We start from the raw sequence: 15,738 nt of genomic DNA, 5'->3' as shown, positions 1-15,738 counted from the left end.
GGTCAAAGGCAAGTACAGGGACGGAGCCTGACGCAGGAGTGCTGAATGTGGCTTTACGTTCTGATGTTTGTCCTGGGCAAGGACAACCTCTAGGACAGGAACTCTGGGATCTGGGCCATGCAGGGAGTGCCTCAGGGTATGCAAACTGTAGGTATTATTTCTCATGCAAATTGCCGAGGGAATGATCACCAAGTTTAGGCATATGCTTAGCATATCCCCCCCCCAAACACGTGTGTGTATTCTATCTGTTGCTTATCTCACATATATACACATACTTATCTCCATGTATCACACATATTCTTTTTATATGAATCTTGGCCGTAACAAACTCCTCAATTCATCCTTTACAGGAAAGACAGATGTACCGAGGGCCCAAACAGGAGCTTAGCATACGCCCCATTTACCTGAAAGGAACACAACTGTTCCTGACTGTTAAGACAGCCACCCCTAAAAGTGTTATGCATAAACTGTTTATTGAAGTACATACCTGTAACATATGCACAAATTTAAGACAACCCCTCCCCCCCTATTTTTCTTGATGGCACATCTGGGGGAAAAACCATTCCTCCTTTATACTAGAGGCAGTGGGCTGGATCCAGGCTGAACCGTCCATCTGCAGAACATTTCCTTTCTCCTCCCTAGACACCCCTCAAAATGTTCCTAGTGCTGTGACCTGGGACCCTGGGAAACAATATGAAGGGGGTGCGGTTGCAGTGGGAAGAAAGAAATGGTGGAAGTTGCCCATTTAGTCTGGCTCTTCCCCAGTGTTTAGACTGGAGCTGATACAGCAGCTGAATTGAACTAAGTGTTAAGTGGGAGGGGGGAACTGATGGGCGGCCACAGCCACAGGGAAGGCGTTCGAACCCTGAACCAGACGGGAATTGCTTTTGCTTCTGAAGGTCGTTGAAGAAACCTGCAAAGTGAGATAGGGTTGCATATTGGGAAGGGATGTGTCAGGGCACAAAGCACCTCTTGACCCGATTTCTGAACTCTGAGGAATGCGAAGATCAGTCCACAGGACTCCAAGGAAGTTCAGGGGAAAGGCAGGACTTTGGTTGGAATGTGAAGGGGGAGGGGGGGAGCGCCTTTGGTGTGAGTGCAAGACATAAACCAACGGTAGTGAAATGCAGGCAGGGAGGCAGAGAAACAAAAGGAACAGAGAAAACTACAGAAGGCTGTGAACCATCTCCTAAGACGACATTTGTAGGAAAGGATTACATTTTTCCTACTTGTCCTCCTTTTGGGACACTGTGTTAGACCTACTTAAGCAAGAAGAGTTAGCATGCCTGGGTAGAGGGCTGCTGCACTTGTAACCTGATTAGCATCCAATAAATGCAATAATGTGTATATCTGAACTGCAGTACTGTGCTTTGTTAGTTTGGGACCCCCCTGTGGTAATACTGTCTTCAAGAACATCCAAGGACCCCTTTCCACAGTTGGCACCTTAGCAAAAATAGCAAGAAAGGAGTAAATGATCAGAGAGAAGCTGGAAAGAACAAAAGTTCTGAAAGATTAGCCTGGGCTTGAAGTAAGTGGCAGCTTCCGCCCGCTGTATGAATCTTCACTTTTCACAGCTCTGCCTCAACACCTGCAACAGGAAACAACAACATTTCAGAAACTCAGAGGGTCTATTAACAGAAGCCATGTTTTTCACTGAAATGCACACTAGAGAAGTCCAGTGAACTGTCAACTGTATACTTTTCGGAAGTAATAAAAATGATTACCCCTCTAACCTCCCTCACCTGTTAGCAGTAGGGGTGTGCAGTTCGGGAATCCGAATCCTGAAAAAATCCCGAATCACTCTGATTCGGGGTGATTCGGGGAATCCCAAATCGATTTGGGAATCCCGAATCGGCATGCCCCGAATCAATTCGGGGCGATTCGGGAAAGCTTTTTCAATGGGAAAAAGCCTCCCCCAGGCTTCTCTGAAGCCTGGGGGAGGCATTTTCCCACTGAATCAAGCCAAAATTGGTGGAAGCCTTCCTCTAACTCCCCTCTAACAACCCCCCAAGTTTCAGAGAGATTGGACTTTGGGGAGCCATGTTATGGCCCCCCAAACCAGGTCCCCCTATCCTCGCCTATAAAAGGGCATAGCTTTAGGTTGCTGCTGCTAATCTCCTATTTTGTGCTTGCTGCTGCTGATCTTCATTATTTCCTATGGGGGGAAAATGAAGAGGCAGGCTTCCTTTGCCAGGGGTGGCATTTTGCGTGCAAAATGCCCCCCTACCCTCAGGGGCCCTTCTCCCACCTTTCCTCCCACCCCCACCAAGGCTCAGCCAGCTCCCACTTGGGGGGGGCATTTCATGGCCTCCCCAAGTAGGTGCTCTCAGCCCCCAAAGTCCACCCCCTATAGCCCCACACAAACCCAATTCCCCCCCAGCTGCCACACACAGACCCAAATCCCCACATTAGCCCCTCACAGACCTAAATCCACCCCCAGCAGCCCTACACCCATAACCCCAGGAACAGGCTGGCCAGCCCTCCCCCTTTGTTCCCTATGCTGGGAACTTCCAAACTCTCTTTCCCAGGGCAATTCCGCACAGCCCAGGGGTGCCACAATGGTGTGCAAACTTCTGAGTGCCAACTTGTCCCTGGGAAAGAGCACCTGACCTGACACACAGACAACCACCCCCTGACACCCCCAACACCTACAGAGATGGCTGGCCAGCCTCCCCATTGTTCCCTATGATGGGAACCAACTGCACAACAAAGAATAAAACATGAACAACACAAAATACAGTTTTTAAAAAATTATTTTCTCCCTTTCAAAGTACAAGTAGGCAAAGCATTATGACACATTACACCAGCAATCCCCCACACAGAAAAATAACACAACTCTCACTTAACATCAGAGAATCACAAAAACACAATTCCTGTCAAAAACACTTTATTTCTTTAACTGCTTTAGGTTACACAGTAGGAGGGCATAACAGGGCGTGATAGCAGTGTACTACACAAAATAATACAACCCACTTTACCGTTTTTGACAGCAATTGTGTTTGGGTGATTCTCTGATGTGAAGTGAGCTGTTATTTTTGTGAAGTACACTGCTTTCATGCCCTGTTGTGCCTTCCTACTGTGTAACCTAAAGCAGTTAAAGAAATAAAGTGCTTTTGACAGCAATTTTTGGGGTGATTCTTTAATGTGAAGTGAGTTGTGTTATTTTTGTGTAAGATACTGCTGCCATGCCCTTTGGTGTGCCCCCCTGCTGTGTAACCTAAAGCTGTTCAAGAAATAAAGTGTTTTTGACAGGAATTGTGTTTTTGTGATTCTCTGATGTTAAGTGAGTTGTGTTAATTTTTCTGTGTGGGGGACTGCTGGTGTAATGTGTCATAATGCTTTGCCTACTTGTACTTTGAAAGGGAGAAAATAATTTTTTAAAAACTTTATTTTGTGTTGTTCATGTTTTATTCTTTGTTGTGCAGTTGGTTCCCATCATAGGGAACAATGGGGCAGGCTGGCCAGCCTTCTCTGTAGGTGGTGGGGGTGTCAGGGGGTGGTTGTCTGTGTGTCAGGTGCTCTTTCCCAGGGACAAGTTGGCACTCAGAAGTTTGCACACCATTGTGGCACCCCTGGGCTGTGCGGAATTGCCCTGGGAAAGAGAGTTTGGAAGTTCCCAGCATAGGGAACAAAGGGGGAGGGCTGGTCAGCCTGTTCCTGGGGTTATGGGTGTGGGGAGCTGGGGGTGGATTTGGGTCAGTGAGGGGCTAATGTGGGGATTTGGATCTGTGTATGGCAGCTGGGGGGGAATTGCGTTTGTGTGGGGCAGTGGGGGTGGGCTTTGGGGGCTGAGAGCACCTACTTGGGGAGGCCATGAGATGCCCCCCCAAGTGGGAGCAGGCTGAGCCTTGGTGGGTGGTGAGAGTAGAGGTGGGAGAAGGGCCCCAGAGGGTTGGGGGGCATTTTGCATGCTAAATGCCGCCCCTGGCAAGACAAGCCTCCCCCAGGTGGAATTGGTGGAGAACAGAGCACCTACTTGGGGAGGCCATGAAATGCCCCCCCCCTAAGTGGGAGCAGGCTGAGCCTTGGTGGGGGGTGGGAGGAAAGGTGGGAGAAGGGCCCCTGAGGGTTGGGGGGGCATTTTGCATGCAAAATGCCTCCCCTGGCAAAGGAAGCCTGCCTCTTCATTTTTTCCCCATAGGAAAAAATGAATGAAGATCAGCAGCAGCAACCTAAAGCTATGCCCTTTTTTAGGCGAGGATAGGGGGACCTGGTTTGGGGGGCCATAACATGGCCCCTCAAAGTCCAATCGGTCTGAAGCTTGGGGGGTTGTTAGAGGGGAGTTAGAGGAAGGCCCCCACCAATTCTGGGTTGATTCGGTGGGAAAATGCCTCCCCCAGGCTTCAGAGAAGCCTGGGGAGGCTTTTTCCCATTGAAAAAGCTTTCCCGAATCGTCCCGAATCGCTATTCCCGAATCGGCTTGGTGATTCGGGATTCGGCTATTCCCGAATCGGCTTCTTTGGGAAAGCCAAATCGAGGTGCCTTTGCACACCCCTAGTTAGCAGTAAAGCAAAGAATTCAAGCTTCATATACACACACAGGGCCTTCTCACCTGCGCAGCCCCCGCCCCTCCGCCAAGCAATAAGGAAGTCAATATTCATGCACTCCTCCTGCAAATTCCCTTTCTATGGCGCTCTCCTGTTGGACTGCAGTCACCAGGGCTGTGTATGACACGTTCAGTTCACTAACTTCCTTCTGTTTCTTACTGAATTTACTTGGCCATGGAAGGAAGATTGCGCCAAACATAGGCTGTGGGGTCAGCTCCTTGAAGAGGCAGTCCTTGAGAGTTGTTCCCACTTCTCTTTTCTCCTCAAAGGCTTGGCCTTGTGGTTCCCTAAGGATGTAGTACATTCTCAAGCACCTGAGATCTACAACACCCACCTAAGCCCTGGCAAGATCTTTTGAATTCTTGTCCAAAACTTTTAAGACTGAACTGTCCCAAATTTATTGTCGAAGGCTTTCACGGCTGGAGAACGATGGTTGTTGTGGATTTTCCGGGCTGTATTGCCGTGGTCTTGGCATTGTAGTTCCTGACATTTCGCCAGCAGCTGTGGATGGCATCTTCAGAGGTGTAGCACCAAAAGACAGAGATCTCTCGTGACACTGAGAGATCTCTGTCTTTTGGTGCTACACCTCTGAAGATGCCAGCCACAGCTGCTGGCGAAACGTCAGGAACTACAATGCCAAGACCACGGCTAAACAGCCCAGAAAATCCACAACAACCATTGTCCCAGGTTTGGCCACTATAAAAGAGTCAAACACGTCACGTATAACATCTCTTCAGAGGTTTCTATCACGCTTCATATCCACCCTAATACAACCAGACAAAGAGAACTGTGGTTCTCGAAAGCTTATCCTACAATAAAGTTGGTTAGTCTTAAAGGTGCTACTGGACTCTTTACCCTAATACAAAGCAGTGTTAATGTACTATGCTTACTTTTTAAGGTGGGTATTTCATGTAAAGAATTAACCACAGTAATTCTTGCTGACGCGGTAGCTTCTCCCTGCGAGTTTGACGCATGGCACTCATATTCTCCGCTGTCATCTTTGCTCAAAGGCGATATCTATTAAACACAACCACAGTTAGCAAACAGTGTTCTCTTTCTCTCTACCCTTCATGCAACCCATCATATGGCACCAAACAGCATTTAGGTCGCCCCAAATTCCCTGGGAGCTGATTCCCAGGACATAATTCCATTGTCTATGAGTAATGTACAAAAACCATTTCTTGCTCCTTCTGGTTTCTGCAGTTGATGCCTGCCTTTCTTAATGCACCGATATACTGATGTTGTAACGTGGAAAAATTCTAATGTCTCTTTCCCCTCGTTAATGCATAGGTAAGCAATCCTCTGGCCACGTGCCTGGAGACTGTTGTAAGTGTCTTGGACCCCAACAGTTCTGCGATGGAGCAGAAGGTGCTTCTGTTCCCACCCACGAGGGCTGCTGATCTCCCCTCACCCCGCCTCTGTTTCAGAGGAGTCAGGAACGCATTTCCAGGGGTCATGAGGAGTCACAGCAAGGAAGTCTTGGTGTGTGCATGGAATACCATGGGCGGATCTTTGGATCCAAGTCATAATGGGTAACTCCTCTACTAAGTCTCTGAAGAAAGATCATAGTGTAAAACATTTATTTAACTATTTATACGCCACTGATCATGGCTGCTCAAAACGGCTTACAAAAACCTAACCTGCAGGTACATCACACCGACTAACTAAAAAAAACCCGGAAAAAACAAAACATCGCCTCCCAAATCCCCTGTAGCTGTCGTGTCCCAACAGGAGCGGCAGGTAGAAACCAGCCTTTTTCCAGAACAGCTTTCCCTCCAATCTCTGCAGAAAGGCAATTAATGGCACAGGAATAGCCTGCAAAGGGCCTGCTCCTTCTCGGTGCCCGAACAGCTCCAGAAAGTGAAAGCACCCAAGCAAAGCCTTACATGGAAACTCATAATATCTGGGAAAGATCCTCCCTGGGGATGCCTCCAGTATGCCAAAGGCATTCACAAGACCACGACTTGGTTCCAAAAGACTTCTGGGTTTATCCTGCCAAGCCTGAAGCTCTCCTCTGGCCTCGGGAGTCTCATTCCATCAAGCCAGCAGGTCCAGCCTTGACCACATAAGCTGCAAGCTCAGCTGTGCACAACCTGGAGCGCTAAACGAAGTACGAGAATTGCCCGTGTCCAGCCACCTTCCAAAGACTGAAGGGCACTTCAGTTTTCTTAAGAAGGGAATGGTGATTCGGCCCCTTTCCCCCCTCCACTGCAGACCCCCAGAGTGCGATTCCTGAGGGTCCACGGACCACCCAAAACAAAATTTCACGGGGGCTCAGTGGGAGAAGAAAGGGGCAGAAAGTGCATTAATCTCCTCATCCAGAAGCTGCCCTTTGGCCGTGTGGTGCGTGAGATCTGTCTGGATTTCAGGGGGGTTGACATGAGCTGGCAGGCTTAGTTTCGCTTGCCCTGCAGGAGGCGGCCGAAGCGTTTCTTGTACACCTGATGAAGGGGTACAAGAACGCGTCACCCTCTTCCCTAAGGATATACTGCGAGCTCAGCACATCTGCGACTTCCATGAAGGCTTGGGTTAGAGCCCCTTCTCCTTCTGGCAGCTGGGGGACCCGACTCCTGATCATCAAGGTCATGCTAGAGGGCCTGATTCAGCCAAGAGTTTAGCTATAATATTTTAAATGGATTTTTTTAAAGCCATGTGTTTAAAATCTTTTTCACATCTTTTTTAAAAAAAACCCTTAACTGGACTGCGCTCAGTGGCTGAATGGATGAACAAACTGGATGAATGTGTGTCAATGGTTAAATTAATTTCTTATATGCATAATAGACCAATCCAATATTTTTTTAAAAAATGGAAAGCTTTTTTATGTAGCTGGAAACTAAGGAAAACTAAGGAAATGCTGACTATAAAATGCTGAATGTAAAGTAATAAGTATGGGATGGAGAGAAGGATTATGTCGTTTCAGTGCACTGTTATATGTTCTGTTTTGGTTCCTTTATGAATTGTCTACTGCTTATTGTTATTTTCTTTTTTAAATAAAATTTATAGAAACTCAAAAAGAAAAGAAAGTTCCTCTTGTATTAACAATCTTCTTATTAAGAAATCTCTAAAGAAGAGTCTCTAGGGCTCCATGGAATACAGCTTGAAAAATCCCTGTTATGAAACACACCGCCCACCTCCCTGCCCCACCCCCTACTTTGTTTGGAGCTTTATCACTGATACTCTGTCGATAACAGGAATTATATGCTTAAGGTTCGCATTCCTCAACAAAGAAAAAGAGGGAGGGGAGCAGTGCTGGCTGTGAACGAACTGGCAGGAGTAGCTGCAGGCCAGACGTCTTGGCTGGCATCCCAACACTCCTGGCAGCTCAGCTGGAAGCCTTCCACCCGCCTAGGGCTTTCTTTCTTTCTTTCTTTCTTTCTTTCTTTCTTTCTTTCTTTCTTTCTTTCTTTCTTTCTTTCTTTCTTTCTTTCTTTCTTTCTTTCTTTCTTTCTTTCTTATAGATTTTTGTTTAGTTTAAAAAACAGTTAACACATAAAGGTACCGTTACACAAAAACCACACCAAAAAACCAGCTAACAGACAGACAATAACAAAACATGTAGCTAGAACAACCACCCCCCCACACACACACATACACAGACAGAAAAGAAAAACTAAACAACAAGAAGGCTTCCAATTTTCTCTGCAACAATCATTTTCTAATTTTCTCTTACTCTGTGTTAAAGATAAAGGCTCTCTTTTTTTCTACAGTCCAAACTCCTTAGTCCATAAATCCACAAATCGTCATCAAGTTATTATTGTCTATTTCATGTAAAAAGTCTCCAAGGCGTTCCACTCGACCACAAATGAAGTGATTGTCTTCTCTCTTATCAATGAAATCAGTTTTGTTATCATTGCAGATTCCAACACCTTTCTCAGCCATTCCTCCATCACAGGCAATGTGGGACTCTTCCAGTTTTGTGCATTTAATAGTCTTGCTGCCACAATCATATATAAAAACAAAGTTTCAAAGCTTCTTTCCAACTGAATACCCATCATTCCCAACACAAAGGTCTCTGGTTTCAATTGTATTTTAATCTTTAAAACCTTCTGAATTAATAATTGTATTTGTGACTCAAAAAGGTTTTGCTTTCTTACCAGTCCACCCCATATAATAAAATGATCCTCTAGCAAAACTTCGACAAGCCCTTGAACATTCTGGCCGTTTCCTCAGGATTCATATCCCAGCGATACATCGTCTTATAAAAGTCCTCCTTAAGACTGGGGCTTCATGTAAATTTCAACCCTTTTAACCACATATTTCCCCTCTGATCCATTAAGATATCATATCCATTTTTTGCCCATTTAATCATATATTCTTTCATTTGCTCTTCCCAAATCTCAACAAAATTTTATACATTTTGGCAGAGGGAGCCTAGGGATGCCTTCTTTCCATCAGATTACGGCTACTTTGACCAGAGGGAAAGCTCTGGACTTGGCTGACCTGCTTCAGTCAATGAGAGACGGCTGCTGAACTGAACAGAAGGGCTCACCTCTAGTTTGCCAGAGGCTCTTGGAGAGATAAGTGGACAGATATGAAAGCAAGCCTGCAAACCAGGACAGGACAACGGCAGCAGCAACGAACCGCTGCAGATACAAATCCAAAATCAAGGTTAAAATGTACATATCTTTGTAAAAAAGCTAAGGTTCAGTTAGGATTGTGGGATCAACGAAGCTTGCAATGTAGACCTGCAATACTGCCAAAACAAACCCAAAAAAGCTGTTTCCTTCAATACATAAGGGACCGAGGTTTTTTTTGAAGGGGTCAGTTTGTACAAATCTCACAATGCGCAGAGGCTATTTGGGGTGGGGTGGGAAGACTGTGTTTTATTCCCAGACAGCTGGATGGGCTTGTCCTGCCAGACCTCCTTGTGTGGGATTACAGTCTACAGAAGATTCTGTTGTGCTAGGCAACTTCCCTGTACTGAAGAACAGCAGAGTAAACAGCCGCTTTTAACATGGATAAACAAACTTAAATCACAGGAGACTACAGGAAAACATCAAAACTGTGATCCCCTTACAGACTGCCACCCACTGTAAACCTCCCTGCACAGAGCTTGGGGCTTCACAGGAAGCTCAGTGCAGTCCCCCAATACACCACCTGTCCAGTCCCTAAGGGTCAGGCAGAGAGCCCTGACCCGAATCCTCTCAGGTCCTCTCTCCCCTCTCCCCAGGAACTTTGCCAGGCAGGCCGGCAGCCTCTGTTCACGACGCCTCACCCAGCTACTGCCCAGGCCTACTGGTGAAAGGGAACTCGGGGTTTGCTTTCCCTGTACACTGCCACCATTTAATTGATTAAGACCCACCGAGTGTCTGAGTTTTGTATGGGTCTTTTATTTCCCCTCAGCCAACAACTCCAAAAAAAGCTAGTGTTAAAAAAAAAACGAGGCTACCTTTTATTTACAAGACATTTAACACAGGAGTGAATGATTTAAAACACCTAGAAATATCACTCTTAAGAGATGCAAATACAACCTCACACTCTTAAAATCAGCGGATGGTTACAATATAACAGGTGTGTTCAATCAGCTTTCTCTGTCGCTCTCCTCAGAAGCCACAAAGCACCCCTACCCTGCCTGGTCTCTAGCTGCCTTAAGGGATCTTTCAACTGTCACCCACCCCCACAGCCCCAGCATTCCACCCGCTCTCACTGGCTGTTCCCGAGGAGAGGTGGAGCTGGAGCCAGTCCTGTCCATCACACTGACCATGTATCATTTTCAGTGGAATGGCAACTGTTGTTATTATAGCTTTAGAATAAGATCAAGCCAGCTAAAAAGAAGAGACAGATGGACACAAAAGCAAGACCAGGACAGGAAAGCTACATAAAGATGTGATCAGAAATGATTTGAAAAAAATGCAACAAACTTTTCATAATACTTAGTGGAGGAAAGCTTAAAAGGCTGCTGTTAGTGCAACAGATATGTGGGATCCAAACCCGTGCATGTAAGCCCAAGTTAACCAGCTGCTAGCCCTCATGTGATCTGGGAATCAGCCACACAATTAGAGCCAGCACATGTTAGATTTTACATAGGTACAACCCCTGCAAAGGTTACACGCACAGGGGGGGATATCCAGAGGACCAAGACAAGCCCAGTTTTGCCTCCCCACTATTCCTATTTATTATTTTTATTTATTAAAATACCTATCCTTCATGTCCCATTAATTAGCTCCCCTGTCTGCAATGCTGCCTCCTTCCCTCAAAAGTACACAGAACTGGCTCAGCTGTAAAGAGAGGTGGTACTTACCAACACCCATCCCGTCACCTCGTGCTTCTCAGGACCCCCGCGAGTTTGGATAGCTAAATTTTCCCGATCTCCTGGCAGCAGCTCCGTCCTTTGACCCTTTGCTATCTGGCTCAGAAGGAGAAACGGGCAGGATTCAATGAAGTGACTCTCCAATTAATAAGTGCCTGCTTATATAAACAGGCTAACAAACATTTGTCTGTCTACGTGCCCTTCCTCCAAACATTTGACATAATTCTAGTCTTGTTAAATAAACATGATATTTATCTATGATCCAAAGAGCTATGGAATTAGTTCTCTAAGCCCAAGAGAAGTCCTTGTTTCCCAAGAGCACCTCTGTACCTCTGTTGCATGATGGGAGTGCTTCTGAAACGTGTGTGGTGGGGGAGAGAATCAGGAGTTTAAAGGGAAAAAGACTTCCGGTTTGGGATTCATGGAGGTCTGACGCAGCTCCAACTGCGGAGCTGACCGGACTGCCGTTTTAACCGGCCGGCGGGGGCAAAATAGCCTGCGGCCGACTGCTCTCAGGCGGAGAGCAGGCAAAGAACGCTCAAGACCTCAGGGCGCGTTGATCTCGGGCGAGGGGGGGCTCTACGCGACGGGCCCCCTCACGACCCTTGAGGTCCCACCCTGTGACAGGTCGGCAAAGATCTCTGCGGCAGTTTCGGGGCCAATGCGGTTGGCATAAGACCTACGTACCCAAGCTTCAATAGGGGAAAGAGGAGTGGAGGGAAACGAAGATTGAAACAGTGATTACAACCCACGGAAAGAGAATGGGAAGGTAAAGATCACTATCTTCTGATACGGGACAGATTGTTAAAAGTAAAGAAGATTAAAAGTAGATTTTAAAACTGCAACAGGCTAATTATAACGAGGAGAAGACTCGGCAAGAGTCGAAATAGAAAAAAGACTAAGTTTAAAGAAGTTATTAAAGAATTTGGACTATTGTTTTGAATACTTGCGGTTATGGAGCTGTGAGAAAATCCTGCCATCGCGAGAGCTACTGCGGGAAGTCGGGAGACAGGAAGTACGTAATAACAATAGAGTTGCTGGAGAGAAGCGGCCCCTGCCGGAGGGCAGGAAGAAGGGAATCGCCATCTTTGAAAGGGGAAAAGCCGCGGCTTCAGCGGAAGAGGAAGTAAGCCATTTTGGATTACAAAAACCATAGAAGAACCATAGAGAAAAGACGCCCGACATTTTGGATTTTCTAAAAGTTTTTTCTTTGCAAAAAGACCGGGACATTCAAATTAAAAATTAAAAAGACACTAAATTTTACGCCACGGAGTTAAGGAAGAGGGCGGACTCGTGGGAGCGAGCCAAGGCAAGCCCCACGATGTCGAAAAAAGAGTGGCAATCGGCAATAGAGAACCTAGACAAAAAACTCTTAGAAGTGATTAAAGAACTTAAGGACATGAAACCGGAGCTGATCAAAGAGGTCAAACAGACAGTGAAAAGTGAGCTGTCAGAAGTGAAGAAAGGTATGGAAATAATGCAAAATGAATTGCAAGGAACACAGCAGAGAGTTAAAGTAGTAGAAGGCGCGGTGGAGAATTTAGCTGACACGCAACAAACAGAGATGAGGCTGATGAGGGGGAGAATGGCGGTTGCGGAAAGTAAACACATGGAGAAGCAGCTAAGATTTCGCGGTTTGCCGGAAGTGGAAGGAAAAACAGCGCAAGAACAGATGACTGAGGTCTTAGCTGAATACCTGGGGAAGGAGGAGGAGGAAGTTGTGGCTATCCTGGACGTGGTATATCGTGTAAATTCAAGAATTGCGACCAAGAGGAAACTACCAAGAGATGTGACTGTGCAATTTATGACCCGAAATATGAAAGAGAAGATTGTGACTAAACAGTTTCAAGATCCATTGGAGATTGACGGCAAGACAATTATCATTATGAAGGAAATACCCAGATCGGTGTTATTGGACCGGAAAAAATATAAGGCGCTAATTCAGATTTTGAAGGACATGAAAATCAGGTACAGATGGGAATTACCGGAAGGAGTGTCCTTTGAATTTGGAGGGGCCAAAAGACGCATCAGATCGGAACGAGAGATGGAGCGATTTATAAGAGACAATGAAAAGGACTTACCAGCAACAAGATTATGATTATGGAGTATAAAGTTTTATCTTGGAATGTAAATGGACTTAATTCACCGAATAAGAGAAAAAGCATCTTTCACTGGCTATTAAAACAAAAATGTGATATTGTTTGTTTGCAAGAGACCCATATTCGAAAACAAGATGTAAAGTATTTAAAATCAAAAAAATTGGGCAATGATTTTGCAGCGGCCTCCAATAAGAAAAAAAGAGGAGTAGTGCTTTATATTAAAGAGGAGCTGCAGCCAAAGTTTGTAATGAAAGATGTGGAAGCCAGATTTATAGCAGTGGAATGCGTATGGAATTTAAAGAGAGTGCTGGTAGTTGGAATTTATGCACCTAATGGAGCAAAAGAAAGCTTCTTTGAGGACTTAAGGAAGCAACTAGATGAACTTTCATATGACCAGATAATACTTGCTGGAGACTTCAATGGAGTGACAAATCTGGATTTAGACAAAAAATCATCAACTGCGCAAAAGAAAAGAGGATTGCTACCAAAGTTGTTTTTTGAACTGATACAACAGGAAACCTTAGAAGATGTATGGAGAAGACAAAACCCGAAAAGCAGACAATTTACGTTCTACTCCGCAAGACACTTTACACTATCGAGAATTGATATGATCTGGGCCTCAAAAGATTTAGCGTTATGGACTAAGGAAGTGGAAATAATGCCGATGGTAGGCTCGGATCATAATCCAATTATGTGGAAATTGGGGAGAAGGAGCAAAAGGAAAGGATGGAGAATAAATGAGGACTTACTTCAAGAGGGAGAGAATATGGAGATGCTGAGAAGAGAGACAAAATTCTTCATACAATACAACATGAATAAAGAAGTACCAACCAACAAGGTTTGGGACACCTACAAGGCGGTAATTAGGGGCATACTAATGGATTTAAATGGAAGAGCCAGAAAAAAGAAAGAGGAGAAGAGACAGGAGATTATGGAAAAAATAAAAGCCAAAGAAATACAGTTAAAGAAGAGACCAGGGAAAAAGAAAATTTACCAGGACATTAAAATATTACAAGAACAGCTGACAGCAATGAATAATAAAGAATTGGAGTGGAATCTTAAAAGACTGAATCAAAAAGGGTTTGAAGGTGCAAACAAACCTGGGAAATATTTGGCATGGCAATTGAAAAAGAGAAAGGAAAAGAAAATAATAAACAAAATATGTGAAGATAACAAAACGTATTTAGAACAGACATCCATTAGTAGAGCCTTCTATAAATTTTATGCTAAATTGTATAATAAGAAAGAGGTGAATAAAGAATCAATAGCGACATATTTGGAGAAAATGAAGCTCCCAGTAATCTCGGAAGCGTGGAGAGATAGACTGAACAATGAAGTAACGGATGAGGAAATAAAAATGGCAATACAATCAACAAATTTGGGAAAGGCACCAGGGCCAGATGGACTTACAGCTAAATTTTACAAGACAATGGCCAATGAACTGGTACCATTCCTAAAAGAAGTGATCAATGGAATATTAAAGGATCAACGGATTCCAGATACCTGGAAGGAAGCCAACATTTCACTGATTCCCAAAGAGGGCCAAGATCTAGCTAATGTGAAAAACTACAGGCCTATATCCTTACTTAACAATGATTATAAAATCTTTGCGAAGATACTGGCAGAGAGAGTGAAGGGGTGGCTTTCGGAAATTATTGAGGAGGAACAAGCAGGTTTTTTACCTGGTAGACAAATCAGAGACAATTTAAGGACAGTGATCAATGCTATTGAGTATTATGATAAGCGTTGTGACAAAGAGGTTGGTTTCTTCTTTGTTGATGCAGAAAAAGCGTTTGACAATTTGAACTGGGACTTTATGTTTGCCACTATGGAAAAGCTACAAACGGGAGAAAAATTCATAAGAGCAGTTAAAGAAATCTACAGAGACCAGAATGCAGCAATTGTGGTGAACGATGAGACTACCAAGAAACTGACGATAAGTAAAGGAACAAGACAAGGCTGCCCGTTGTCTCCGCTGTTATTCATTTTGGTACTGGAGATACTGATGATACAAATACGACAAGATGAAGAAATCCGCGGAATAAAAATAAAGGACTTTTCTTATAAAGTTAGAGCATTTGCGGACGACATAATGTTAATTGTGGAAGATCCAATGGAAAATATGCCAAAAGTGATAGAGAAGATCAAAGAGTTCGGAGATTTGGCAGGGTTTTATATTAACAAAAAGAAGTCAAAGATATTATGTAAAAATATGACGAAGCAAAAACAACAACTGTTAATGGAAATAACGGACTGTGAAGTAACAACCAAGGTGAAATATTTGGGAATTGAACTGACTGCAAAGAATATAGATCTATTCAAAAACAACTATGAAAAATTATGGACTCAGATTGAGCAAGATTTGATCAAATGGAATAGATTGAATTTGTCATGGTTGGGAAGGATTGCAGCAGTTAAGATGAATGTGTTACCAAGAGTAATGTTTTTGTTACAGACAATACCAATTATCCGAGACTCTAAGCAATTTGAAAAATGGCAGAGGAAAATATCAGACTTTGTTTGGGCAGGCAAGAAGCCTCGAGTGAAAATGAAAGTTTTACAAGATGCAAAGCAAAGAGGCGGAATGCAACTGCCCAATCTAAGACTTTACTATGACGCAATTTGCCTAGTGTGGCTGAAAGATTGGATGACGTTGAAGAATAAGAAATTATTGGCCCTAGAGGGATATAAAAAAATATTCGGATAGCATGCATACCTATGGTATGACAAAGTAAAAGTGAACTCTATGTTCCTACATCATTATATACGGAAAAGCCTATATGCAACCTGGAAGAAGTATAGAGACTTCCTACAAGAAGGAACCCCCATGTGGGTAGTTCCG

At 44.5% G+C, this 15,738-nt stretch overlaps 1 protein-coding gene across 1 annotated transcript in view; it reads right to left on the bottom strand.

The window, feature by feature from the left end:
• Nucleotides 1–454: 454 nt before the first annotated feature.
• IGFBP7 (insulin like growth factor binding protein 7) overlaps nucleotides 455–15,738 on the bottom strand; it is a 38,133-nt gene continuing 22,849 nt past the window's right edge. The window contains exons 3-5 of the mRNA XM_054987344.1: nucleotides 10,789–10,893; nucleotides 5,438–5,564; nucleotides 455–1,588 (exon numbers count right to left, since the gene is read on the bottom strand). Coding sequence (XP_054843319.1) covers nucleotides 1,569–1,588; nucleotides 5,438–5,564; nucleotides 10,789–10,893 — 252 coding nt within the window. The 3' untranslated portion in view covers nucleotides 455–1,568. The remainder of the gene's footprint in view (nucleotides 1,589–5,437; nucleotides 5,565–10,788; nucleotides 10,894–15,738) is intronic.

This window comes from Eublepharis macularius, chromosome 8 (assembly GCF_028583425.1).
Source record: "Eublepharis macularius isolate TG4126 chromosome 8, MPM_Emac_v1.0, whole genome shotgun sequence".
Classification (NCBI taxonomy): Eukaryota; Metazoa; Chordata; class Lepidosauria; order Squamata; family Eublepharidae; genus Eublepharis; species Eublepharis macularius.
Note: the sequence above shows the minus strand (reverse complement) of the source record. Positions and strands in the feature narration are given on the sequence as shown.